The 26,351-nt window shown below is 37.3% G+C and overlaps 2 protein-coding genes across 5 annotated transcripts in view; one reads left to right on the top strand and one right to left on the bottom strand.

The window, feature by feature from the left end:
- Window position 1: 1 nt before the first annotated feature.
- trpv1 (transient receptor potential cation channel, subfamily V, member 1) lies at window positions 2-21,941 on the top strand. The gene is made up of 16 exons (XM_067408314.1): window positions 2-429; window positions 4,868-5,095; window positions 5,188-5,348; window positions 6,224-6,376; window positions 6,541-6,678; window positions 6,847-7,145; window positions 7,599-7,769; window positions 12,604-12,783; window positions 13,044-13,148; window positions 13,245-13,315; window positions 15,152-15,317; window positions 15,528-15,594; window positions 15,966-16,294; window positions 16,443-16,567; window positions 18,899-19,002; window positions 19,080-21,941. Exons 2-16 carry the CDS (start codon window positions 4,905-4,907, stop codon window positions 19,190-19,192), a joined length of 2,373 nt encoding a protein of 790 aa, XP_067264415.1. The 5' UTR covers window positions 2-429; window positions 4,868-4,904; the 3' UTR covers window positions 19,193-21,941.
- A 375-nt stretch (window positions 21,942-22,316) lies between these two features.
- fam222ba (family with sequence similarity 222 member Ba) overlaps window positions 22,317-26,351 on the bottom strand; it is a 64,912-nt gene continuing 60,877 nt past the window's right edge. For 3 of the 4 annotated variants that reach the window (XM_067408316.1, XM_067408317.1, XM_067408318.1), the window contains exon 3: window positions 22,317-26,097. In XM_067408316.1, the coding sequence (XP_067264417.1) occupies window positions 24,401-26,097 (1,697 nt within the window). In that variant the 3' untranslated portion in view covers window positions 22,317-24,400. The remainder of the gene's footprint in view (window positions 26,098-26,351) is intronic. The other variant, XM_067408315.1, reaches the window with a different exon arrangement.

Below are 26,351 nucleotides of genomic sequence, written 5' to 3' on the forward strand. Positions count from 1 at the left end.
GACTTGCTCCTAACCAAACATGCGCTGCTCAGAGAGGTACTTTTTTTGATAATATTTATGAACAATTGATTAGTTAAGATATATAGTAGAATATAGTGTTGCTAGATGCAAGTGAAGCATTTTATGTAGGAGCTTGATGGTTTTTAGTGCATTGTGTGGTACATAAGTCGGACTGGATGGTTATAAATGAGCTAGGAGGCGTGGACATGGCAAAACATACATAACAACACACTTTAAAAATCAATACAACACGCCTTTCTGTAAGGCTCTCAGCAACATCAAAACATCTTGCCCTCTTCCTTTATGAAACTAAGAGAACAAGCCATCACTATCATAGTCATTGTGTTCAAGGAATCATACCTCTAACCAGCTCAGTTTAACATAGGACGGCACACTTCATCTAACAGACTAGAAGAACAAAATTGATTGGTGAGTACAAATGTTTGATACTTTATGGTTTGCCATAATTGAATGCAGCATTAAAATACATGTAGTAAAATATTAAAAGAACTTTTAAAGTTGATTTTCACTGCCAAATGTCTTTTTTGTAAGTCCTTGTGAGATCTAGTGCATATTTCTGCAGATCAGTTTTAATTTTTGTCTTTTCACATTTGCATATTTTAAATCTGCATCATGTTTGACTGTGTTTTTGCTCAACCTAAAACATGCTGAATCTTGTAATGTTATTTGTGAGATAATCTAAAGATGGTGTCTGTCTTATGTACTGTTTCTGCTGTAATGTTATCTGAATCAATTTACAGAGAGGCCATGTTATAATATTCTAGTAAGTAAGACTATCCAGCATCCTGCAATTGCATATTAGGTCCTCATCTAGCATAAAACAACATCAAGTGATATAATTTGTCCATCAAATATCTGTTAGACGCTGTGTGCTGCCTCACCCATAGAGTAGTCCAGCACATGCAGACTGAAAATGATCAACTCGGTTCATGATTTAAATAATATTTAGCATCTTAGACACCCTTTCTTCATTGTGATATGCATTATTAAACTCTTTTTTGTCAAATCTATAGAATATTTCATATCTCAGAGGTCTATTTTATGGTTATATTTTGTGTTTATAGTTTAAATGCCCTAAATGAGGAGCAGTGATTGGATGCTCTCATGAATTTCATCTCCCTAAATATTTTAACAATTTGAGTTCTTGTTTAATGTGCAAGTGAGATACAAGTATGCTCAGATCATTTATATATAACTAGTGAAACTAATTTTGCATTTCCTTCGATACGGTAACTTCCTGCCACAGAGTTTCTGTCCCCTTGAATTGTTTTCGTCCCCTTCCTCTTTTGGTGCTCAGTTGATCGGTTCGCTCTTGTTCTCACAGCGCTAACTGTTAATAGACTCATTTTATAAATTAATTGTAATTTGATTGGTCTCCTAAGAAAGAACAATCACTGAAATAGCATCCAAGCATAATTGCTGATATTAGACTGTCACATTGGCCTATAAAAGCAAAATCTGTGGTCTTATCTTTAAAGAAATTGATTCATGTAAAAATGAACTGTCTTTTAAATACAAAACCAGCTTTGTGAGAGATGTGTGGTAAAATGTCACAAGATAGATCACATGAATGCTCAGGAACCCGGTCAAAACAGAGATGATAGTAACTTGTTTCTATGGATATTTTTTCCTTACAAAATCAAGGGCTTTAAAACCATGGTTACCCGAAGCTAGTGTAATGGAGTTTTTAATGCAGGATTACATTTCCTAATGCTGCCATTTAGAGAATGTAATGCTATATGAAGCCATTTACAGAGACGCTAAGTTATAATATTCTAAAACGCAAAATATCCAATGCATTAGACACTGCATTCTGTCAGAACTGCATTTCTATGTAATCTCTGGGAAAGTTTACCATGATGGGATAATCATGGCCCATTCCCTGGATGGGATCATATAGCATGTAACAGCATGAAGAGATATCAATAATTCAGTTAGCAAAGGTCTATTAGAAATCTCCACTTGCACATATAAACTGAACCTGCTTACTTTTGTATCTTTGAAAATCTATTTTTTGACCTGAAAATGAATCCACATTTTATTTTGATGAAGAATGGATTTGTTGTGTACCCAAGATAACCACAGATCCAGATGAGTTATGTAGGCATATGGCCTAGGCATGTATTTAGATGCTCTTATGATCATGGCTGCATTATTATGACACATCCACGTTTATTTTGTCTGTTTTTTTATGAAGAATTCTTATTTAATTTCTTATTTGGAGTCTTTTTGACCCCAAATGACATTTGCTGAAAAAAAAAAAAAAAAAAAGTTCCCTTGATCCAAATGGCACGAGATGTCCTAATGCTGTCAACACTTTCTAGGTCTACCAAAAAAACAAAACAAAGAAAAAACGAATGATACAGTGCCCTCCACAAATATTGGCACCCTTAGCAAATATGAGCAAAGGCGGCTGTGAAAATAAATCCGCATTGTTTATCCTTTTGATCTTTCATTCAAAAAATTCACAAAATTCAAACCTTTCATCAAAGTAAAACAATTGAAAGTGCGGGGAAACGAACATTATGAAATAAATGTTTTTCTCCAATACACGTTGGCCACAATTATTGGCGCCTCTAAAAATTCTTATGAGTAAAATATCTCTGAAGTATATACCAATTCATATTCCCATTTTTTCACACCAGGGCGATCATGAACATGAAATTGTCCAGCCATGACTTCCTGTTCCACAGGAGTACAAACATGTGTAAACACAAAGGCCAAATTCCCTTAATCATTCATCACAATGAGTAAAACCAAAGAATATAGTTCTGATGTGCAGCAAAATATTGTTGAGCTTCACAAAGTACAAAGTGGCTGTAAGAAAAAAGCTAAAGCATTGAAAATCCCCATTTCCACCATTGGGGCAATAATTAAGACGTTTCAATCAACTAAAGATGTTACAAATCTGCCTGGAAGAGGGCATGTGTCTAAATCGTCCTAATGTGAAGTGAGGAGGAAAGTTTGAGTGGGCAAAGACTCTCCAAGGATCACAGCTGGAGAACTGCAGAAATTAGTTGAGTCTCGGGGTCAGAAAGCCAAAAAAAATCACCAACCTGCTCCTACATCCCCACAAGTTGTTTGGGAGGGTTTCAAGAACAATCCTCCTCACTCATACAAAAACTCCAGCATATTCACTTGTCAGACACGACTGGGACTTCAAGCAGGACCGGCTTCTATGGTCAGATGAAACTAAAAAAATAGTTTTTTGGCAGCAAACCCACCAGATGGGTTTGGTGCACATGGTGCACGCATGGATGAAAAGTACCCCATGTCCACAGTTAAATATACTGCTGGATCTTTAATGTTGTGGGCCTATTTTTCTGCTGGAGGTCCTGGACATCTTGTTCAGATACATGGTATCATGGATTCTGTCAAATACCAACAGATAAAAATCAAAACCTGACCGTTTCTGCTAGAAATCTTATAATGGGCTGTGGTTGGATCTTCCATTAGGAGAATAATCCAAAACAAACATCAAAACCAACACAAAAATGTGTCACTGAGTACAAAATGAAGCTTCTGCCATGGCTGTCCCAGTGCCCTGACCTGAACCCTAAAGAAAATGAGTGGAGTGAACTGAAGAGAAGAAGCACCAACATGGAGCTGGGAATCTGAAGGAGCTGGGAATCTGAAGGATCTGGAGAGATTCTGTATGAAGGAATGATCTCTGATCTCTTGTCCAAACTCATCAGGCATTATAGAAGAAGACTCATAGCTGTTATGTTGGGAAAAGGACATTGGTCAACATGAACTAGAGAAAAACATTTATTTCATAATGAGATTTTCCCCCCAATTTCAATTATTTTACTTAAATGAAAGATTATAATTTTGTGATTTTTTTTTTTTTAATTTAAGATCAAAAGGATAAATAATGCAGATTTATTTTCACAGCCGCCTTACTAAGGGTGCCAATATTTGTGGAGTGCACTGTATCTGGTTTTATGTTAGTCTGAAAAAAAGTCACATCTAGGCTGCTTAGAAAATGGATAAAATTCATCCTCAAATTCAGAAACAACGCAGAACACATATAGATAAAAATGAAGTGGCAACACTTAAAAGATCCACAATGCTAAATGATCATGTTCTCTTTCACTCACACTCACACACTCTGAGGAATAAATTAGTGAAACTATAAAATTGCTATATTATAATTTATCAAATAAAATCAGCCAAAATGCACAATCAACACAAAAAGTGGTGACACCATGACACATCCAAGATGGAGAATAATGCACGCACACTTAAGTACAAATCTTATTTGTTATTTTGAAAAAAAAAAACTATTTAAAAATATTTATTAATGTATTTATATAAATTTAAAACATGCCATAAATTCCCCTAAAACTGCACAAATGTAGAGTAAAAACATAATAAAATAAGTAAAATTACATTTGTTCAAAACAAAAAACATTATTTTGTCACAAAATCATATTTTATTGTCTGGGGTCTCCCGACAACAGCCCAAACGAATAGCTTACATGTGTTAATGTAGCGACGAGAGGCACAAACTCGAGCCATATATAACAGCAGCAGTAGTTCTGCATTTCCTTTGACTTCCTGTCACAGAGTTTCCATTTGGATCATTTGTGACTCATTCCTCTTTTAATGGTTGTTATAACAAGAAGACGCACTGAGATCTATTATGACACTCAAGTAGCTTCTATACTCTTACAGAAGCAACTCACATTATATCAAAAATCATTATAGTAATTTGATTGGTAACAAGAAGCATCATTTTGTGAACTACCAACATCACCAGTCATGGCTCACATTTCCTAGGTCTTATATGTATGAAATTGGAACTTAATGTCCTGTATCTGCAAATTATATCACTTTTATCCAGTTTACAGCTTCTGCTGTGAGACTAAGAAGGCATCACTATGAGTAAATCAAAAGAGAGCAGCACCTCATCTTTCACTCTGGAGACGGATGACCAGACAGAGGAGGAGAGGTCAAAGGCCAAACAAATGAAGAAAGGAGCCACAAAAGACAAGAGGCCCATGGATTCTAACTATCTGGATGACATAGAGGAACCCTCAAGAGCAATTAAATTTAACCTACACTTTGACAGGTAAATGGAGCTCATTATATTAAACCACATTGGACTGTATAACAAATATAATATGAGAAATTGTAACTTTAACAGACACATTCTGCATACAGGGGGATCAGAAAAGTAAAAGAGGAGCCAGATCAGCAGGACAGCAGTGAGAGGTTTACCATCAAGAGGCTGTTTGAAGCCGTGTCCAGTGGCGAGGTGTCAAAACTGCAGGGTTTACATCAGTACCTGCACAAAAACATGAAACGCCTCACCGACTCTCAATGTAATTGTTTTCAAGAAAAAATACACTACTGTTGAAAAGTATGGGGTCGGTAAGATTTTTGAAAGAAGTGTCTTATGTTCACCGAGGTTGCATTTATTATTAGCCATTACTCCAGTCTTCAGTGTCACATGATTCTTCAGAATCATTTTAATATACTGAATTGGTGCTTAAAGGGATAGTTCACCCAAAAATGAAAATTATTCCAATATTTACTCACCCTCAAGACATCCTTAGGTGTATATGACTATCTTGTTTCAGATGAACACAATCAGAGATATATTTAAAATGATCCTTAGTCCTCCAAGGTTAATAATGGTTGTGAATGGCGGGGCGGCCATGTTTTAAAATAAACAAACAAAAAAATGCATCCATCCATAAACAAAGTAATGCATACGGCTCCAGAGGGTTAATAAGGGCCTTTTGAAAGGATGCGTTTTTGTAAGAAAAATATCCATATTTAAACTTTATAAATTCAAATAACTAACTTCCGGTGGATGACCGGATGGCTTGAGGGTAAGTAAATCATGAGATAATTTTCATTTTTGGGTGAACTATCCCTTTAAGAAACATTTCTTCTTATTATCAATATTGAAAACCGCTGTGCTGCTTAATATTTTCATGGAAACTGTGTAACATTTTCTTCTGGATTCTTTGATGAATAGAACGCTCAGAAAATGCCTTTATTGTCACTTTGGATCAATTTAATCCATCCTTGTTGAATAAACATACATTTCTTTACAAAAAAATAAGAAAAAAATCTTACTGATCCCAAACATTAGAATGGTAGTGTACAAAGAATACACAGAAGAGTAATATGAATTCTTGACTGATAACTGATGATTTTAATAAAGAATAATTTTTTTTCTGGTCTTCAGATAAGTCCAATGGAAAGACAGCCCTGCTGAAAGCGCTTTTAAATTTGCGGCAAGGCGAGAATGACACTATTGAACATCTGCTGGACATTGCAGAGAAACTGGGAGATTTAAAAAGTCTTGTCAACGCTGCTTACACAGACAGTAACTACAAAGGTCAGGGTTATAGCTTAATTTTATATAATGTTATTATTAGCATAATTATTATTAGATCTGGTTTTATATTAGCTAAAATGTTGCCACATTTTTTATAAATCAACAGAATGTTGATCTTATGTAACCCTCCATTTTGCAATGTTATCGACTGATCTCTTTGGCAGGTCAGACAGCACTCCATGTTGCAATTGAAAGGAGGAGTGCAAAATTTGTACAGATGCTGGTTAAGAAAGGGGCTGATGTCCATGCTAAGGCCTGTGGGAAATTCTTTCAACCCAATCAAGAAATGTGCTTCTATTTTGGTAGGTCTAAGGATAAGGTTGAACTTTTGCGGGACTGATCTGACAACAGTTTATTCAGTAGAAATGCTAAAATGTCAATTTTCAGCTTCTACATAATGTTCCCAATGTTATTGACCCATTTTGTCAGTACCTGGGCTTACCTGTATCTTTTACACCCTTTGTGAACAGGTGAGTTGCCCTTGTCGCTGGCCGCTTGCACTAATCAGCCAGACATTGTGGACTTCCTTATGGACAACCCTTACCAGGCGGTGGATGTCAGGGAGAGGGACTCTCATGGAAACATGGTGCTTCACGCACTAGTATCCATAGCTGATAACAGTCCTGAAAACACAGAGTTTGTCATTGCCATATATGACCACATCTTAATCAAAGCTGACCAACTTCACCCCAAGATCAAACTGGAGGAAATCGAAAATAACGAGGGACTCACACCAATCCAACTAGCCGCCAAAACAGGAAAACTGGGGGTAAACCTTTTTCCCTCTGTTGTTTACTGATTCTTGAATGTCACAGAATATGAACAAGTTCAAAATAGCAGGATTTATTTGAAGTAGTGATTGGTTTTGAAGCAGGGTGCCCAGTAAGTGTTAGTTCTGTTTTCGGATGTTCCTGTTTTAGTAAAGATGACTAGTCCTCATGTGATTTGAGATGAGACACTATTTCCCTTCAGCATTGGGCATTAAATCAGACACCAGACTGATTCACAGTCATGCAGTCTACAGTGACAGTCAGCACTTTGTTCTGTATTTTAGCTTTCTGTATTATGTTGCTGCTGGCATGGCTGATTACTAAAATAAGTGCATTGCTAAGACTGAAAAGTGACTAAATAAAACAAGTTTGAAGATATATGTAATTAGCATAGGTTTAAAAGAGCATGTTTGATGAAATCATTCAGATGTAATCTTTCATTTGTTATCTAGCTGTTTAAGCACATCGTGCAGCGGGAGTTTAAGGGTTGCAGGCATCTGTCACGGAAGATCACCGAGTGGGCCTACGGACCCGTGTGCTCGTCTCTGTATGACCTCGCTTCCATCGACACCTACGAGAAGAACTCCGCACTGGAGATAGTCGTTTATGGCAGTGAGATTCCCGTAAGACTACATGCTGTTCATTTGATACTGATTAATTCTAGAATCTAAAATGCATAATAGGATTTTTACTATACTTTACTGAAGCAAAATCCCAGCTAATAGGAAATGTTCTCAGAATGTTGGCTAACATTCTGTCAAGGTTTTCTCATAGTTATAAACATGTTTTTTTCTTCTAGTAACATTAATAAAATCAGGGGCGGTTTCTTCATTAGGGCAATAGGGCGACACACCACCAAAGTGAGAAAGGGACGGATTTTTCAATCACATTCAACCACAGAGATACCATAGACATGTTTATTATATGTCTATGGCTGTCACTGCTAGGCTGTTTGTTTTGCCTCTGGATATAGTTCAATCAACGTCGAGTCACGCTCTGTGGAGTACCGCCTCTTTTTGGGCATTTCAGTCTGGCCGACATTTGGGATTTGCCCCGACTGCTCCCATAGATTTCCATTCAAAGAACTTTTTTTTTCGAACTGCAGTGTCTATGGGCACTGCAATCGACTGCAATGCAATCTCTATGGGTTCCGGGAGGGCTCGCACTAACGTGCTTTCATCATCATACGTAACCTTAACTTGTGCAGCAATTGGTGGAAACAAACACACCTCTATTAATAATCTTTTAAGCTGAAGTGACATTTAATAATTTCCTCAGTGCAAAATGTACATTTCACAGACATATTCTCCATCTGTAAAAGTTAGAAGGTCGAGAAAATATTTCCATTTTGCAGTCAGGCGTGGACGAGCTTCAGCAAGCACAAACTTCCGTGAACGAGTGCCGCCGCGCGCCGAACAGACGGAGTTCAACTTCAATCTGAGTAAAATACATTTTGCTCAAAATATTTGTTGAACATGTGTTTTTGTTGGCGAACATAATTATGTCATATGGAGAATTTCGAACCTACAACTAAGTGGTAACTGTGTAAAGTGACTATTGTAGGGTAATCAAAATAATAATAATTATTAGTCTGTTCTTTTGTTTTTATTTATTTTCATTTTTAGTTTAGTGTATTTAATTTCTGCTTCAAAAAACATTTTGTTTTTAGATTGTAAAGGTACAATTTTAGAATGTAGCCTAGGCCTAATGTGATTTGACCCCTTTTTTGCACATGATTTATAGCATATACTACACAGTTACATGTTTGTTTTTATAGCCTTCAATATGAACATTGTTTCTAGGACAATATTGGGCAGGATCTAAATACAGATATTTTTTTGTAGATCTCAGCCCTATGGCATGCTTTAAATACTGAATTGTTTTAGATAGATACATTTTTATATCACTTGTTAAATTGCCTATTCATTCCTGCATTTCTACTTTTTTTTTTTTTTTTTTGGTGCCGCCCCCAAATATTTTTTGCACCAGCCGCCACTGAATAAAATGCTTGTTCAAATTTGTCTATTTGTCGTTTTGAACGATAAGAAAACGTTCCAAAATAACATTTATGAAACGGATAGTTCCGACCTTTGATTCTGATTGGTCGAGACGCATCCGAAGCCGTTGTTAAAGTCCGCGTGAACCGGAAGTTGCAAACCACTTTTCTCCAGTGCTGTGACGTATTTCCAGGTGAAACGGAATATTGAATAGAGGGCAGAGTTTTACTTTAGTGCTCTTCCTCTCCATTTCTCGCTCATAGCAGACTAACAGTCGGAGGGGTGTATGGAAAGCCGTTTTAACATTTAAAAGTTAAGTTTGACTATCCGGAATTAACGTTGTATATATCACCAACGTCTTTCTGACTAGTCGTAATTACATTTTGGATAGTTGGAATTGTCATTCAAGATATCTGTAACGTAATTGTGACTAGTCGAATCTACAGATAGAGATATCTGTAATGCAGTTTTGACTAGGCAAAACTGAATTACAGATATCTGCAATGACGTCATTGAAAACGACATTCAACTCGTCACACATCTTAAATGAAAATTGCAGATATCCGTAATTCAGTTTTGCCTAGGCAGAATGAAAGTTAAATATATCTCAAACGTCATTATGACTAGTGGCATGGTGCTAATCAGTGCTAATTACAAGTTAACAGGTGCGATTTGAATGATTAGAACAACAACATGCTCTGCTCCCGATTAAAAGTGCGATGCGGGTCTGATTTGCATAAAGATATCTGCAACGTCATTTCGCCTAGTCAAAACTCTAATTCAAGATATCTACAATTACATTTTAACTAGGCGGAATGAAAGTTACAAATATCTCAAATTTCAGATATCTCTAATCAAAATTCATTTCATTATCTATAACTTGATAATAGATATCTACAATTAAATTATGACTATCCCTAACTCCAGTTTGAGATATCTAGAACGCCATTTTGACTAGTCATAATTCCAGTTACAGATATCTATAACGTCATTTTGCCTAGTCAAAACTTAATTTGAGATATCTGAAAAGGAACATGTAGATATCTATAATTGAGTTGAATTAAAGATATCTTGAGCTGGAGTTATGACTAGTCAGAATCAAATTGTAGATATCTCAAACTGGAATTACAGATATCTACAATTCAGTTACAGATATCCGTAATTCACATAGTGGATATCTGCAACTGAATTGTAGATATCTGTAATGATGAACCCCATACAAATGAATGGCAAAAGTGATGTCATTTGTCCTAGGAAGAATGTCTTTGTGGATATCTGAAATGACAATTATGGATAGGAAGAATGTAGTTGCGGATATCCGAAATGTTCTTTTTGACGAGGCAAAACTGAAATACAGATATCCGCAACACATATCCAGTCTAGCTGTTAAATATTAAAACGGCTTGCCATAGTGGGGAGTGGTTTAAGTGATTTAAACCCAAGCCGTCAAACTGATGTCAATAGAGAAGGGGCACCGTTGCAGAGGGGAGGGGCATTTTCAGATTTTGATCAAATATTACGAAGCCAAACAATTTTTTTGTGTGGATCGACTTGCACAGATGAATTGTTCACCACAAAACTAGCAATTTGAGCTAACAAAATAAATAAGGTCAATTTTGATTTCAAATAATATACACTTACAAAAAGCGACTCTCAATAGAATGCTCCATTGCAACACCGGCGCCCAGCAGCAGCCCTGCGTTTCCAATATTTTGGGGTGAAAGCGACTTGGCAGTCCACTATCAGTGGCATTATCAGCTGCTTTGTTACAAAAAAAAGTACATTAAAGCTGAAATCCAACATGAATGATGACAACAGAATAAAATACTATCACTAGTGATCATCAAATCCAATCCTTTTTAACAGTTTATTTTACACACTTTGTGTTTAAGTCTTCCACTTTTTTCACAAAACCTTTTGCTCTCTAGAAACCCAGTCAGTTTGGGTTAAAATTCTTTAAAAGGCTTATAAACACTGAGTTAATACCAACATATGAAATCAAACGAATTACATGCATCAGAAAAATTGGGAATATTGGACAATAAATATATAACACTTGATTTTGCAGTGTTATCTAATGTCCGTTAAAGTAAAAGTGTCCAAAAATGGGAATTATGCAATAACGGACACAGCAATGCATCATAAGATCATTATGTTTGTAGCGTGATCCATTAAAATGTACATTATATTTCAATTCAGACCTAGATATTATTATTATTACTCCACTAGGTTTAAAATATATTGTTCGCTGCAAACATGATGATCTTAAATGTATTAATTTACTATTAATAAATGTGTAAAGTTGCATAAAATGGAAATACTCAATAAAGTAGGCTAATTACGTTACCTCAGATAAATGTAAACAGTAAATATGTATTGTCTTGTATATGTTTTATTTTACCAGTTGTGGAATCCAACCATCTTGTTCTTTTAACATTTAAAGCGGAACTCAGTAAGATTTGCGAAGCTCCCCCTACAGTTTCCTTCAGTGAATCACACTGTCGTAAATACTCCAAGCGTAGCTCTGGACTACAATAATGACTACAACGCTCACCAGCGCAGTAGTTTTACAAATACAGTACAAGAAAGAGGAGGTGGGTAATTTGCAAATACAGTACACTCGATGGAGGTGGGTAATTTTCGAAATTGTCTTATAAAGTCATAATATACATTGTTTTTGAATTACTGTAAAGCATTTTGTCACTCTCGCGTGAACGTGAACATGAGGCGAGATTGTGTGGGGTCGATGCAGCTCAACTTGCAAGTGCTGTATTCTGGCGTAGACGTGCCAGAGGGGGTTAGTGCTCGTCTCAAATACACCACTACAAGTCAATTAACCATCGTAAGGACTTGGAAAACTTTTTATGAAGGTAAAAAAAGTTACTTAGTTCTGCTTTAATGTGTTTTCCCATGCCCTATGGACACAGATAGCGCTAGTCAAAGCATTTGCGTCTTGTTCTGTGTTCAGAACAAGTTTCAATATAAAAGTCTTTGCGACTGCGTGACTCGTTCATAAAATCTTTGCCGCCACCTATGGTGTAATAAATGCAACTTCTGTTGCTGTTCATGGTCAGGGACTATTTTTGTTCCAGCAGAAGGAAGACTTTTAATGATTTTACTTCATGAAATTTGCATTGATACATATTTTTGGCTTTAATATTTGTATTGTGTGGTAACCGTTTTATAAAAGCAATAATCCCTGTGAAGCTGTGGTTTACAGTGAATTTATAGGGTTTTTTTAAAAATTTATATTATTCTGTCATAATTTACTCACACTCAGGTTTGAAACAACTTGATGGTGAGTAAATGATGACAGAATTTTCAGTTTTGGTGAACTACCCCTTTAAAGGGAACCTTAGCTAAACATTCTTAAAACATATTTTTGTTAACTGGGATGTTTTTGTATATGTATTCCGATAAATGCTGTTGGAAGAAACATGTTTATTTAATCTCTTTTCAGAATCGCCTCGAGATGCTCCATATTGAGCCTGTTAACAGACTACTTGAAGAGAAGTGGGATAGATTTGCAAAACAGATGTTCATGTTCAACTTTATCGTTTACATTATCTACCTTTTCATCTTCACTGCTGTAGCTTATCACCGTGAAGAAGGGAAGGAGAAGAACAACAGTAACAACCAAGTAGGTACAGTCTGGAGGTGGGAACTCCAAAAGACACATGAGAGTTTTGGAGTTCCTGCTGCAGCATGGAATGACATGACATTTAGTACACTCACAGAAAATTATTTTCTGGAAAATATGCACACTGACCTGAATCAGACGCTGAACTTTTCCAGTTCAGTGTCTGATTCAAACTACTGTTTTGAATGTGTCATTGTGCATGCTGACTGTAAATGTTTCACTATTTAATGCCATGTTTCATCCCCACTCTTTTCTTTCAGTCAGTGAAGCCTCCATTTCATTATAGAGAAGATATTAAAGGCTACCTGCTTCTGACAGGACAGATCATAACTCTCATTGGAGCCCTATACTTCTTCATTAGAGGAGTATGTATCTGTTGAATATATGCTGTTGTCTTAAAATAAATTCATGTTTAACTTTAATTATTTCAGAGAAATAACTGAATTCCCTTGTCTTTAAAGTTAATAGATATGATAAGGAAGCGTCCGAGATTTCAGTCCCTGGTCATAGATGGATATACCGATCAGCTTTTGTGAGTCCCTTCACTCTCTTGTTTTGTTTCAGTATTATTCATTTCCCAATACAGATCAGTATGCTTGAAATTACATTATTTGCCAACAATTTTGACTTATCACAAGTTAAGTTTTTGAAATCACTGTTTATATACTATACAGGTGCTGGTCATATAATTAGAATATCATCAAAAAGTTGATTTATTTCACTAATTCCATTCAAAAAGTGAAAGTTGTATATTATATTAATTCATTACACACAGACTGATATATTTCAAATGTTTATTTCTTTTCATTTTGATGATTATAACTGACAACTAAGGAAAATCCCAAATTCAGTATCTCAGAAAATTAGAATATTACTTAAGACTAATACAAAGAAAGGATTTTTAGAAATCTTGACCAACTGAAAAGTATGAACATGAAAAGTATGAGCATGTACAGCACTCAATACTTAGTTGGGGCTCCTTTTGCCTGAATTACTGCAGCAATGCAGCATGGCATGGAGTCGATCAGTCTGTGGCACTGCTCAGGTGTTATGAGAGCCCAGGTTGCTCTGATAGTGGCCTTCAGCTCTTCTGCATTGTTGGGTCTGGCATATCGCATCTTCCTCTTCACAATACCCCATAGATTTTCTATGGGGTTAAGGTCAGGTGAGTTTGCTGGCCAATTAAGAACAGGGATACCATGGTCCTTAAACCAGGTACTGGTAGCTTTGGCACTGTGTGCAGGTGCCAAGTCCTGTTGGAAAATGAAATCTGCATCTCCATAATGTTGGTCAGCAGCAGGAAGCATGAAGTGCTCTAAAACTTCCTGGTATACGGCTGCGTTGACCTTGGACCTCAGAAAACACAGTGGACCAACACCAGCAGATGACATGGCACCCCAAACCATCACTGACTGTGGAAACTTTACACTGGACCTCAAGCAACTGGGATTGTGTGCCTCTCCTCTCTTCCTCCAGGGACCAAAGGAAATGCAAAATTTACTTTCATCAGAGAACATAACTTTGGACCACTCAGCAGCAGTCCAGTCCTTTTTGTCTTTAGCCCAGGCGAGACGCTTCTGACGCTGTCTGTTGTCCAAGAGTGGCTTGACACAAGGAATGCGACAGCTGAAACCCATGTCTTGCATACGTCTGTGCGTAGTGGTTCTTGAAGCACTGACTCCAGCTGCAGTCCACTCTTTGTGAATCTCCCCCACATTTTTGAATGGGTTTTGTTTCACGAACCTCTCCAGGGTGCGGTTATCCCTATTGCTTGTACACTTTTTTTCAACCACATCTTTTCCTTCCCTTTGCCTCTCTATTAATGTGTTTGGACACAGAGCTCTATGAACAGCCAGCCTCTTTTGCAATGACCTTTTGTGTCTTGCCCTCCTTGTGCAAGGTGTCAATGGTCGTCTTTTGGACAACTGTCAAGTCAGCAGTCTTCCCCATGATTGTGTAGCCTACATAACTAGACTGAGAGACCATTTAAAGGCCTTCGCAGGTGTTTTGAGTTAATTAGCTTGTTAGAGTGTGGCACCAGGTGTCTTCAATATTGAACCTTTTCACAATATTCTAATTTTCTGAGATACTGAATTTGGGGTTTTCCTTAGTTGTCAGTTATAATCATCAAAATTAAAAGAAATAAACATTTGAAATATATCAGTCTGTGTGTAATGAATGAATATAAAATACAAGTTTCACTTTTTGAATGGAATTAGTGAAATAAATCAACTTTTTGATGATATTCTAATTATATGATCAGGACCTGTATATGCACATAACACAGCTGCACCAAACTAATTTTTACTACAGAATCTGCAATCATTTAAGTGCATACAGTGTTTACTCTGGCTTTTTGTCGCATTAGTTTTCTGCAGGCTTTACTCCTCTTGGTGAGTGCTGTACTCCGCTGTTTTGATCAGGATGAACATCTGGCCTTTCTAGTGCTGAGTCTTGCCTTGAGCTGGGTAAACCTACTCTACTTCTCCAGAGGGTCCAAAAATATGGGAATCTACAGTATTATGATACAAAAGGTGAGGGATATTTATGTCTCTTATCCATCATCCTTCACTCTGGCCTTCAGAGTAGGTATTAGTAAAGTATGGTTTTTGTAGCACTAGAAAGATACTATGAAACACATTTAAAGCCTTCTTGTAGTGTGGACTAGTCCTTACAGTTGAGGCAGGACCCACAGCATTACTTCCTGTGCGTAACACACTCGTACACTCTTTAATTATTGTCAGATGATTCTTGGAGAAATTCGTCGATTCCTTGTTGTGTACATGGTCTTCCTCATTGGCTTCTCTGCAGGTATCTTCCTATTTTGCAAACATTTATGAATGCACATGATTCTTTTATATTCTTTTATTACAATTAATTTAATATTTATCACAACACAACAAACTTGCAACATAATCATTTTCAGAAAAATATTAAGCAGCACAACTGTTTTCAATATTGATAATAAGATATGTTAAGCATATAAGAATGATTTCTGATGGATCATGTGAATAAATTTTTAAAATTATATAAAAAAATAGAAAACATAAAAAGTTATTTGAAATTGTAATAATATTTCACAATATTATTGTTTATTCTGAATTTTGATCAAATAAATGCAGCATTGGTTAAAAATCTTAAGAAATTTAGTGTGCGTTAATGATTTGTTTCTTACTCGACAGCCTTGGTAACTCTCCTTGATGAGAAATCTATCGAAACCGAAAAGCAAAACCGAAGGGCTAAATTTTTAGATCCTGATAATGAAAATGAAGCCTGCAAGAAGCCCACATTCAGGAACATCTACTTCACCACTCTGGAGTTGTTCAAGTTTACGATTGGCATGGGAGATCTGGAGTTCACTGATCATTATAAATATAAGGAGGTCTTCTATGTGCTGTTGATTCTGTATATAGTGATGACATATATTCTGATGCTGAACATGCTGATCGCTCTGATGAATCAAAGTGTGGACCGGATGTCCATAGAAAGCACTAGCATCTGGAAACTACAGGTAAAATCAAAAGGTCTACCCATTTCTACACTATATTTCGACACACATACACTGAAAACTCTGGGCAACATGGCCTTTTTCATAAGTTATGTAATGGTTTGCCATTTTAGTTGCTCAATTAGGCAGTAAATATGATTGTTATTCACAGCGTGCAATCACCACCTTGGACATGGAGTGGATACTTCCCCATTGTCTGAAGACAAAGCTGCGCTCAGGGGAAGAGAAGAACCTGGGCGGAGGGCAAGAAGAGCCTGATCGACGCTGGTGCTTCAGGTGATCCTGGTGGCTTCCACAAGATCTGAAGTTTGCATTCGTCTCTTATGTGAAAATGGATAATACATTATAAAAAGATTTTCTTTTCTTTTCTTTCTTTCTTTCTTTCTTTCTTTCTTTCTTTCTTTCTTTCTTTCTTTCTTTCTTTCTTTCTTTCTTTCTTTATTTATTTATTTATTTATTTGAAGGGGGACAATGTACATTAATAAACATTAAAACAATGTAAATGTACCCGAGTTAGCTCAAAAGTGCTAATTTTCATCGGTAGTCCCCCAGCCAGATTTAAACGATTTAAAAAAAAAAAAAAAAAAAACATTTTTACAACACATTATGGTTAATAAATACAATTCATATAAAAATGATATAATATTTAAATACACGCATAAAAGCATTAGTGACCACAAGTTTGGCTCTCTACAAGCCATTTTTTTGCATTCTTTTTGAATGAAAAGAATGACAAAGACTCTAATGGTTGCCGGCACTGTGTTCCATTGCTGAACTGCTCTTACGGAGAAGACGGCCTGACCAAAAGCTGTTTTTCTCCAGGGTATGATGCAGTCTTCCCTCACTGCCCCTCTAGTTACCCTAACCTCACTGGATCTAAAATGTATAAAATCACATAGTGGAGGAGGTGCTAAGCCATATCTAATTTTATAAATTAAACAAATGTTTTTAAATTTAATTAGATTATCCCAAGTAAGTAACTGATATTTCCTCAGAATACTACAGTGGTGGTAGTGGTATGGTTTTTTATCCAGTATTTTTAATGCTTGTTTGTATAATCTTTCCAATGGTTTTATTGTTGTAGAGTGAGTATTGGACCAGCTTATTAAGCAATATGTTATGTGGGATAAAATCATGGAAAAGAAATATAATTTAGCAGCTTCTGTTGACATGAAATCTCTAATGAATCTGAAATTTGCTAAACTGAACTTAATCCTATTACTAACTTTTTTGATGTGAGTTTTGAAATTGAGATTTGAATCTATATATAATCCTAAATATTTATATTCTGTGATGACCTGTAACCTTTCTCCAGATATAAAAATTTCAGGTTCTATATTTATATTGTTTTTAGAAAAAAACATGGTAACTGTTTTAGATATATTCAATTGCAGACAGGATTGTTCAAGCCAGACTGAAATCAATGACATGGCCTCAGTTAGTTTAGAGGCAACTTCCTCTGCAGATTTTCCTTAGGCCAAAATAACTGTGTCGTCTGCATACATCAAAGTGTCACAGTTCTTACACAATGATGGTAACTCGTTAATATGTAAACTAAAAAGAATTGGACCTAAAATTGAACCCTGTGGAACACCAGTTGATAATAGTAAGGGGGTAGAATTATATTGGTCAATTCTTACACTTTGTGAACGAGATAAAAGATATGAGTTAATAAGACTAATATATTTTGAAGAAAAATTAAATGCATGAAGTTTGTGCAGTAAAACTGAATGGTTGACGAATGCTTTACAAAGATCTAAAAATATTCCTCCCACTATCCCTCCTTTGTCTATATTTGATTTAACCTTTTCCAGAAAATAACATGTTGCTGTGTCTGTAGAATGATAAGCCCTAAATCCAAACCGCATTGAGTGCAAAGGAAAGAACTGCAATTAAGATGATTGATGATTTGTTTAGCAACCAATTTTTCAAAAACTTTAGATACTGTTGGCAAAATGCTAATCGGTTGGTAATTAGATGTAAGAAGGGAGTTGCCACCTTTAAATATAGGAATGACACTAGCAATTTTCCATGACTCAGGAAATTTCCCTTGATCTAGTGACATATTGATGATATGTGTCAATGGACCCTTAATTGACTGACCTATTTGTTTTAGCATAAGTGTATCCATCCCATACACATCTTTTGCTCTTGAAGACTTAAGCTCTATAATTGCCTTTTCCACATTGGATATAGATACAGATTTTGGATATAGTGGGGGCTCAATTAACAAATCTGAATTAATGACAGGTAAGTTGTTATATTTCACAGGGAAACTTTTAGCTATGGTATCCACAGAATCAACAAAATACTCATTTAGTGTCTGTACCACAGCAGATGGATCCTGCAAAAGCTGTATTGAATTATTACTAGAAGAAGTTTTACCTGTTAATTTATTAATCTGATCCCAAGTCGCTTTTGAGTTTCCATGACAATTTTTAATAATTGTGATAAAAAAGTCTGCCTTTGCTTTTCGTAGCAATAATATCATCTAATATCATCTTTTTTTTAAGATGATATTAGCATGCAACATTATAATGCACACTTACCCTGTTACCCTCTGTGTTTACAAGTAAACAGATGAACAATAAACAATCTTTCTTTCAGTGTGGAGGAAGTCAACTGGAACCAATGGAACAGAAACATGGGTATAATTAATGAGGATCCTGGGAAATGCACGAGTTTACCTTCCCCAACTAAACCTCAGAGAGGTAGTCAATGTTAAACAAATATGTGTGTATGTGTGTGTTATTTTAATCCTACATAATATCCTTTGTATTTGTTACAGAGCCCAGTCAGCGTGGACTCCTGCAAACATTCAGTAAGCGCTGGACACAGAGACCACAGCGCAGAGATGTACAGGAGCTGAGTCCTCTAGCTGAGGCCTCTAGCTCAGTCTGATGCTTTTATATTATCTATTGCAATCTGTTTTGCAATTACCTTTCATTACAACTGGTGAAAGAATAATTATATTTTATGACTGGATAAAACTTGACTGTGGTTCATTTAGAGAACTTATTCACCTCAAGGGTGGTCATTCCTTTTATGCATCATATCTTTGTAATCCTGTAAATGTTTTTTTTTTTTTTTTTTTTTTTTTAAATGAATATGCATGTGTTGTAATTTAAGGAAGCATTTTTATAAAAGTATGTAGTTTTAGTTTGATCAAAACAGGGCTGTTTCCCAAAAGCATCACACAAGCCGAAGTTGATCATGGAGACCATTGCCACCATGTAATATACTACCCAATGTTCACTTATTTTTGATAAAATTAAACTAATACTATCTCCATATTTAAAATATTAGAATTATATACATAACATTAACTTTTAAAAGTGTAAACATAAAAGCACCCAAAATAGCCTAATTTACAATACCCAAAAATAACATTTCATGTCTCTCCAGCCTTTAAAATGTGTCTATATACCAGAATGCAACAAAATATGCGAGATGAAAGAATCGAGGCACATATTGGTGACATGAAAATGCACTGCATATTAACAATGTTTTTTTATATTTGAATAAAATGAAAACAAACAGTTTCAAATCACATGTTATATTTTATTCACAATAAAGATAGATGACATAAATGTTTAAACTGAGAAATTTTACACTTTTATCCACTAAATGAGCTCATTTCAAATTTGAGGCCTGCTACAGGTCTCAAAAAAGTTGGCACAGGGGCAACAAATGGCTGAAAAAGCAAGAAATTTTGAAAATATTCAGGTGGGAGAACATCTAGCAACTAATTAAGTTAATTGATATCAGGTCTGTAACATGATTAGCTATAAAAGGGATGTCTTAGAGAGGCAGAGTCTCTCAGAAGCAAAGATGGGCAGAGGCTCTCCAATCTGTGAAAGAGAGCATAAAAAGAACTATCTTCTTCAACGTCAAATTGCAAAGGCTTTGCAAATCTCATCATCTACAGTGCATAACATCATCAAAAGATTCAGAGAAACTGGAGAAATCTTTGTGTGTAAGGGACAAGGCCGAAGACCTTTATTGGATGCCTGTGTTATTCGGGCCCTCAGATGACACTGCATCACTCATTGGCATGATTGTGTCAATGACATTACTAAATGGGCCCAAGAATACTTCCAGAAACCACTGTCGGTAAACACAATCCGCCGTGCCATCTGCAGATGCCAACTAAAGCTCTATCATGTTAAAAGGAAGCCATATGTGATCATGGTCCAGAAGCGCCACCGTGTCTTGTGGGCCAAGGCTCATTTAAAATGGATTGATTCAAAGTGGAAAAGTGTTATATGATCAGACGAGTCCAAATTTGACATTCTTGTTTGAAATCACGGATACAGTGTCCTCCAGGATAAAGTGGAGGGAGACCTTCCAGCGTGTTATCAGCTTTCGGTTCAAAAGCCAGCATCACTGAGGGTATGGGCAGTTTGCATGTTTTGGAAGGCACTATGAATGCTGAAAGGTATATAAAAGTTTTAGAGCAACATATGCTCCCCTACACCAAAACAAACACCAAAACTCCAGAAACTGATAACCTCGATGCCCAGACGTCTTCAAACTGTTTTGAAAAGAAGAGGAGATGCTACATCATGGTAAGCATGCCCCTTCCCAACTATTTTGCGACCTGTAGCAGGCATCAAATTTGAAATGAGCTCATTTTGTGCATAAAATTGTTTAAACATTTGTTATGTTATCTATGTTCTATTGTGAGTAAAATATTGACAGTGATTTTAAAGTATTTTATTTTTTATTTTATTCCAATTTTAAAAACTTTGACTCCAACTTTTCCGGAATTCGGGTTGTAATTAGAATTACCTAAAATATGCTAAACTGTACAAAGATGTTGGCTACAGACTTATTTTATTTCAGAACATTTAAGTGCATCGATTTTATGTTATATATTTGCATATACCGTTCACTTTTAACAGGTAATATAACGAAAATATTAAAAACATGATGTTGCAGGTTAAGCTGAATTGATGTGAAAAACTGTTTGTGTATATCGCCCTCTTGTGGTGTCTGCTGGTGACTGACGTGGCACAACAACTGAAAAGCATCACAGGAGAATGGATAATGCTAATAAGGTCCAGACATGGTTTATTACTTATTGCCACTATAATTGAAAGCGTCCACAAGTGTCCATTAGCCTACTTGTTTTACTGACCAATAGAGCACTGTTCATTAAAGTTCAGTGATGGAGGGTCATGCTATCTTGCCATTATTTCACTGCAGAGCTAAAACGCTGTGACCTCAGATCGCCAATGTACTGCTGTGCTCTGTTATAGAACTAAAATTTACATCCGAACCAGACGACTTAATTATGCGACGACATGCAAGGTGCGCGTCACTTCCGGCGCTGTATCCCTTTGATATAAAACAAGCTGTAATCATGGAGCAGTTTTTCCTCTAGAGTCTAAATGTTGACTTTTCAGTCCTGAATAAAGAACTCTTTCTCTTAGGATAAGAGGTTCTCTAGGCATCATCATTACATTTTAACAGAATGATTTACTTGAATTTTTCACACACATCCTGTATTCTCAAAAAATAATATAGTTTTACTCAATATAGTAACTGTTGAATGAATGTATACACTTTGTAATGATGTTATTTTGTATTGTGAACAGTAGTTACAAATAAAATCTGAATATAATTCAGTTGACTCCGCAAAACTGTAGCCATCTTGAAGTTTGTCGTTTGAGTTTAAGAACGAGTAATCAAAATTTAGTCACAGATATGCTAACTTTTTTCTTTTTTTTTAGCATTATATTGTCTGTGTAACAATTAGCAGACCTTTGTTACCAGAACTAACTTAGGCCTACAACAGTCTACATAATTTGTGAGGATCGGTTTAGAAGTTACAGCAGCAAATGCTCAGTTGGTTTGCATTACCTGTACCTGCAAGAGTAAACATTACTGCCACTGACCAGCTTAAGGCTGGAGCTATATAGAAGAAGAAAAAAGAACAGCTTTTAGGCAATTAAACCGAGTCATACGAAAGCATAAATTAGAACTTTATTTTATTATTACAATATTACAAAAAAAGAGTAGCACAACTCTCGCACTCTTCAGATTCTTCCCAGGCATTCATTCGACAGCCACAGAGTGACAGATACGAGAAGGGCTTCTAGAAGCTTCCTCCATTTCACAGCAATTGCAAAACGAAAAGAAAAAAAAAAAAAAAAAAGATTTAAATAATGAGAAAATAATCTAGTTCAGAATTATAAATAGCACAAATTGCAAAACTGAAGCTTTGAAACATGGAATAAAAAGATTTTGTTACAGCCCAGAACTACACACAGCTATAAAACATAATGACGATAAAATATTCTTTATTTCTTCGTTTACATTATAAAGTAATTCTAAAGAATTGCTTTTCTATTCAACAAAAGCTCAAGTTAATAAAAATAAACAAGGAAAAATGCTGTTCCTTTATAGTCTATTTTTCAAAATCAGAATTCATTATACCTTTATTATAATCATGCTTGTTGTCAAAGGAAAGTCCAAGGACCAAATACTTAAGGCTTCATGAGGGCTGTTAAGGGGAGGCAAACCAACAGTGAGTCAAGACAAAGTGACCCACAGCACACACACACCCCATTCACCATCACACACATGCCCATACACACCTGCGCTCATCACATGCACACCAAGTCTGTGAACCCATATCCATATGCAGCCGCATTCATACACCGTTATTACACTTTAAGGATACAGCAGTACAGTAGATAAGCCAGTGTACAATAAAATAAGCAATTCACCTGCTGTTTCACCTTTTTGACTTTTTTTCTTTTAAAAAGTCCTCCTTAATTTAACCACAAATGATCTTGCAAGTGATCAATTTGGTCAATTCAAGCACACTTCACAAAAGAATCAGTAGCAATTCCTACTTTATGTTATTATAAAGGATGAATTAGAAAAAGCAGGATCATAAACCCTTGATTTGGTACATAGTTTCTACATCATAATATTAGCAACAAGCCTACAGACACCACCTTCAGTAGTATGTTTAGTCCTGCAAACCCACTTACAGCTATACCACATATGACCCACCTGAAACTGCACAACTCATCTATACAATTCAAGTAGTAGTTTCTCATATGTTAAGAAATAAAGGGAGAATAATGATTAGGTAAAACGAAAATGGCACAGCTTTGACATTAAAACATCTGTAGCTCTTCTCTTGAGGCCTTTACAGCTTTACAGAGAAAAGTCAGAAGCTTTCACAATCATTATACAAAACTTCACTCACATTAGTGACTCAGAATGCAAATGACACCTGATTTGTTGCATCACTAAAGGAGGCGTGATACATGTATGTCTTTTAAGTTTCCTGTCGGTCACAATGTGTCCAGCAAAACGAGGTGATGTTTCAACCTTTCACAAGCTTAAAGCAGTTCCCATTTCACACATAAATCCATAAAGCCCATAACAAATCCATTTTATTTCTAAAAATAAAGAAACACGGGTTCCTGGTGTAAAGGAACACATGACAAGAGCTTTCACCTAGGAACAGTCTGAAGGGACCAGTGATTGGCATTTTCCTACATAGTTCAGACACTGAAAAAAGAAAGAAAGGACAAAGAATGTGTCATGCTGAAGAGGGGAAGTGCTCTGAGCCTGTCAGCCATCTTGATGTTATAAGACAGGCTTGAAATGTAGATCTCTCAAATGAAAGCAAGTTGGTTGTCCAATGCACAGAAGGCTTGGTGCTCTCAGCTTAGAAGTGATCTATTTCACTAGACACTTTTAATAAAGTAAGCACTAACACAAAAAGGATGTTCATAAATAACCCAGGAGCACTTGAGATCCGGGTACTAGGAGATAGACAAGACTGAAGTGGGGAAAAAAAACTAAACTAAATTCCCTTTAGTGCGTCAAAAAGCACTCGTAAAAAAAAAAAAAAAAATTGATCACTTGCAAGATTAGTAACACAAAACACTGCTCTTCATTAGACATGTTTATATTCTTATTTTTTTTCTTTGTTTTTATCGACAATCATCCTTGAGACTTTGAGCTCATTTAGTTCCTCTCGTAATGTAATTTTATTAAGACTAACAGAAGATGTCAAGGACACGCACATGTGTGGCTGACTTCACTGAGGAGAGACTGTGTCTGAGGCTTGTGGGCTGAAGCTTATCTGTACCCTGGGTGCTGGCCTTGCGTCTCGGAGGGGGGGACCACTACCCGGCCCATAGGGGGTGGCCTGTGCATCTTCCCCATCAGGATGAGATTCTGATCTCGGAAGCAGGGCGTCTGGAAGTCCCCTCCCATGCAATCTGCAGTTTGCATCAGATTAGTCTGCCCTATTAAGGCACCCCCTACTAATCGATAATGGGCCGCTCCTCCCACGGGGTCCATCCCTGGGGTGGGGTTGGTATTGCCCGTGCCAGTGCCATGGAAGGGCACTGGGAGGTCCTGTGAGCCAGAGCTGTCACTGTTGGGTGTGGGAAGAATACTACCCCACACCGGCGGCTGGTGGTAGTACTGCCCGTTGGTGTAGTGCGTTACCGCGCCTGGGGGCATTGCATTGCTGCTGTGGTTGTTGACAAGTGGCGGCGAGGGGCTGGAGGGTTTCATGGCATAAGGCTGCCCCATGCCCATCTCTGGGGGATAGGTAATGCCCTTGCAGGGGTGGCCAGGGTCACGACTCTGCGGTTTGCAGGGGTGTCCGCCCCCTTCCGAAATGTGCTGAAGGTGAGCAAGCTGATGCTGAGTCCAGGACCTCATCTGTGGATGCTGGGGATTTCGCTGAAGTTGATGGCTTTGATGCTGTAGGTGCTGTTGTTTCATATCGCTGTGATACATGTGGTTCATTGCGGCCATGTTATGTGGAGGCATTGCACTCACCGGCGCAGAAGCAGTTACTTTATCAGGAGGTCCAATAGCACAGGATGGGTGCATAAGACCAGGAGCGAGTGCACTAGGGTTTCCTGCATGCACTGAGACTCGAGAACTGGCATTGATGAGTAGATTTCGGTTAATGGGACTAGGGTTGGCAATCTGCCCTTCACACATAGAGGTGGCACTGGCGCCCTGAGCCCTAGCCTGGCAGAACTGGCTTATCTGATGCACTATGCTGTTTAAGTCTGCCTGACGGTCCTGGTGGAGCCCTCCGGCCATGGACAATGGAATGGTTGAGGTAGAAACAGTCACGTTAGGAGGGGCGTCTGCAACCGGTAACTTCCGAGCACCCACCTGCAGGCTTGCAGAGGGGTTTTGTAGGTGCTGCTGAGGAAGAAGGATGGCTGAAGGTGGGTGGGCGCCAGGGTGGCCTAAAGAAGCTGCGTGGGACAGATTCTGAGGCCTCGGAAGGCCCTGGAGTTGCTGCGACATGGAGGAAGAAGGTCTGTGTCCGAGTCCTTGGTGTGGAGGCCCAGGCTGTTGCTGCAAAGTCTGGAGATTCTGAGGGTGCTGAGGAAGTCCCTGTGGATTCTGGGACGCTCTGGGAGGACCCTGCGACAGGTGGTGCAGGTTTAAAGTGCTGGCCGAGGTGGCTGCATAAGGGCCGCCGGCGGCATTCATAATCACCTCTGGGTGCAGACGTGCCCGTGTGCCGTCAAAGTCCTTGATGATGCCCTTGACGAGGGGCACTTTGACGATGGCAAGGAGACCGGTCTTGGCAGTAGTCTGAGAGGAAGGGTAGGGACTGTATCTGGGGCCAGCGGTGTCAAGTCCGTTGACTGTACGACGAATGTGGTTTCTCTGAGGGACCTTGACGCTGTTGGGGAAGATCTTGATGGTGAGTGGATTGTTGGCAACCTTTTTAGCATAAGCATCCAATTCCGCAGGGGTTGGATACTGAGCAGATCTCATCCTTTGTGGAGTGTCCCCTATATGGAAAAGGGACAAAAAAGAAGAAGAAGAACACATTATGCATTGAAAAATGGGAATATGAGTCTTTATGGCCTGTCCATTTTGTACACAAAGCTGGGCATGTGAGAGAATGGAGACTAAGAAGAGGATTAGAGATGTTCTCACTTCACAAATCTGATCTCCATCACAAATTCTGTGGGAAAAATTGGAGAAAGAGGCCATAGTACCTTTAGAAACTGCATTGGTACAGCTTAATTTTACACATACATAC

Source organism: Chanodichthys erythropterus, chromosome 13 (genome assembly GCF_024489055.1).
Source record: "Chanodichthys erythropterus isolate Z2021 chromosome 13, ASM2448905v1, whole genome shotgun sequence".
In the NCBI taxonomy this organism is placed as follows: Eukaryota; Metazoa; Chordata; class Actinopteri; order Cypriniformes; family Xenocyprididae; genus Chanodichthys; species Chanodichthys erythropterus.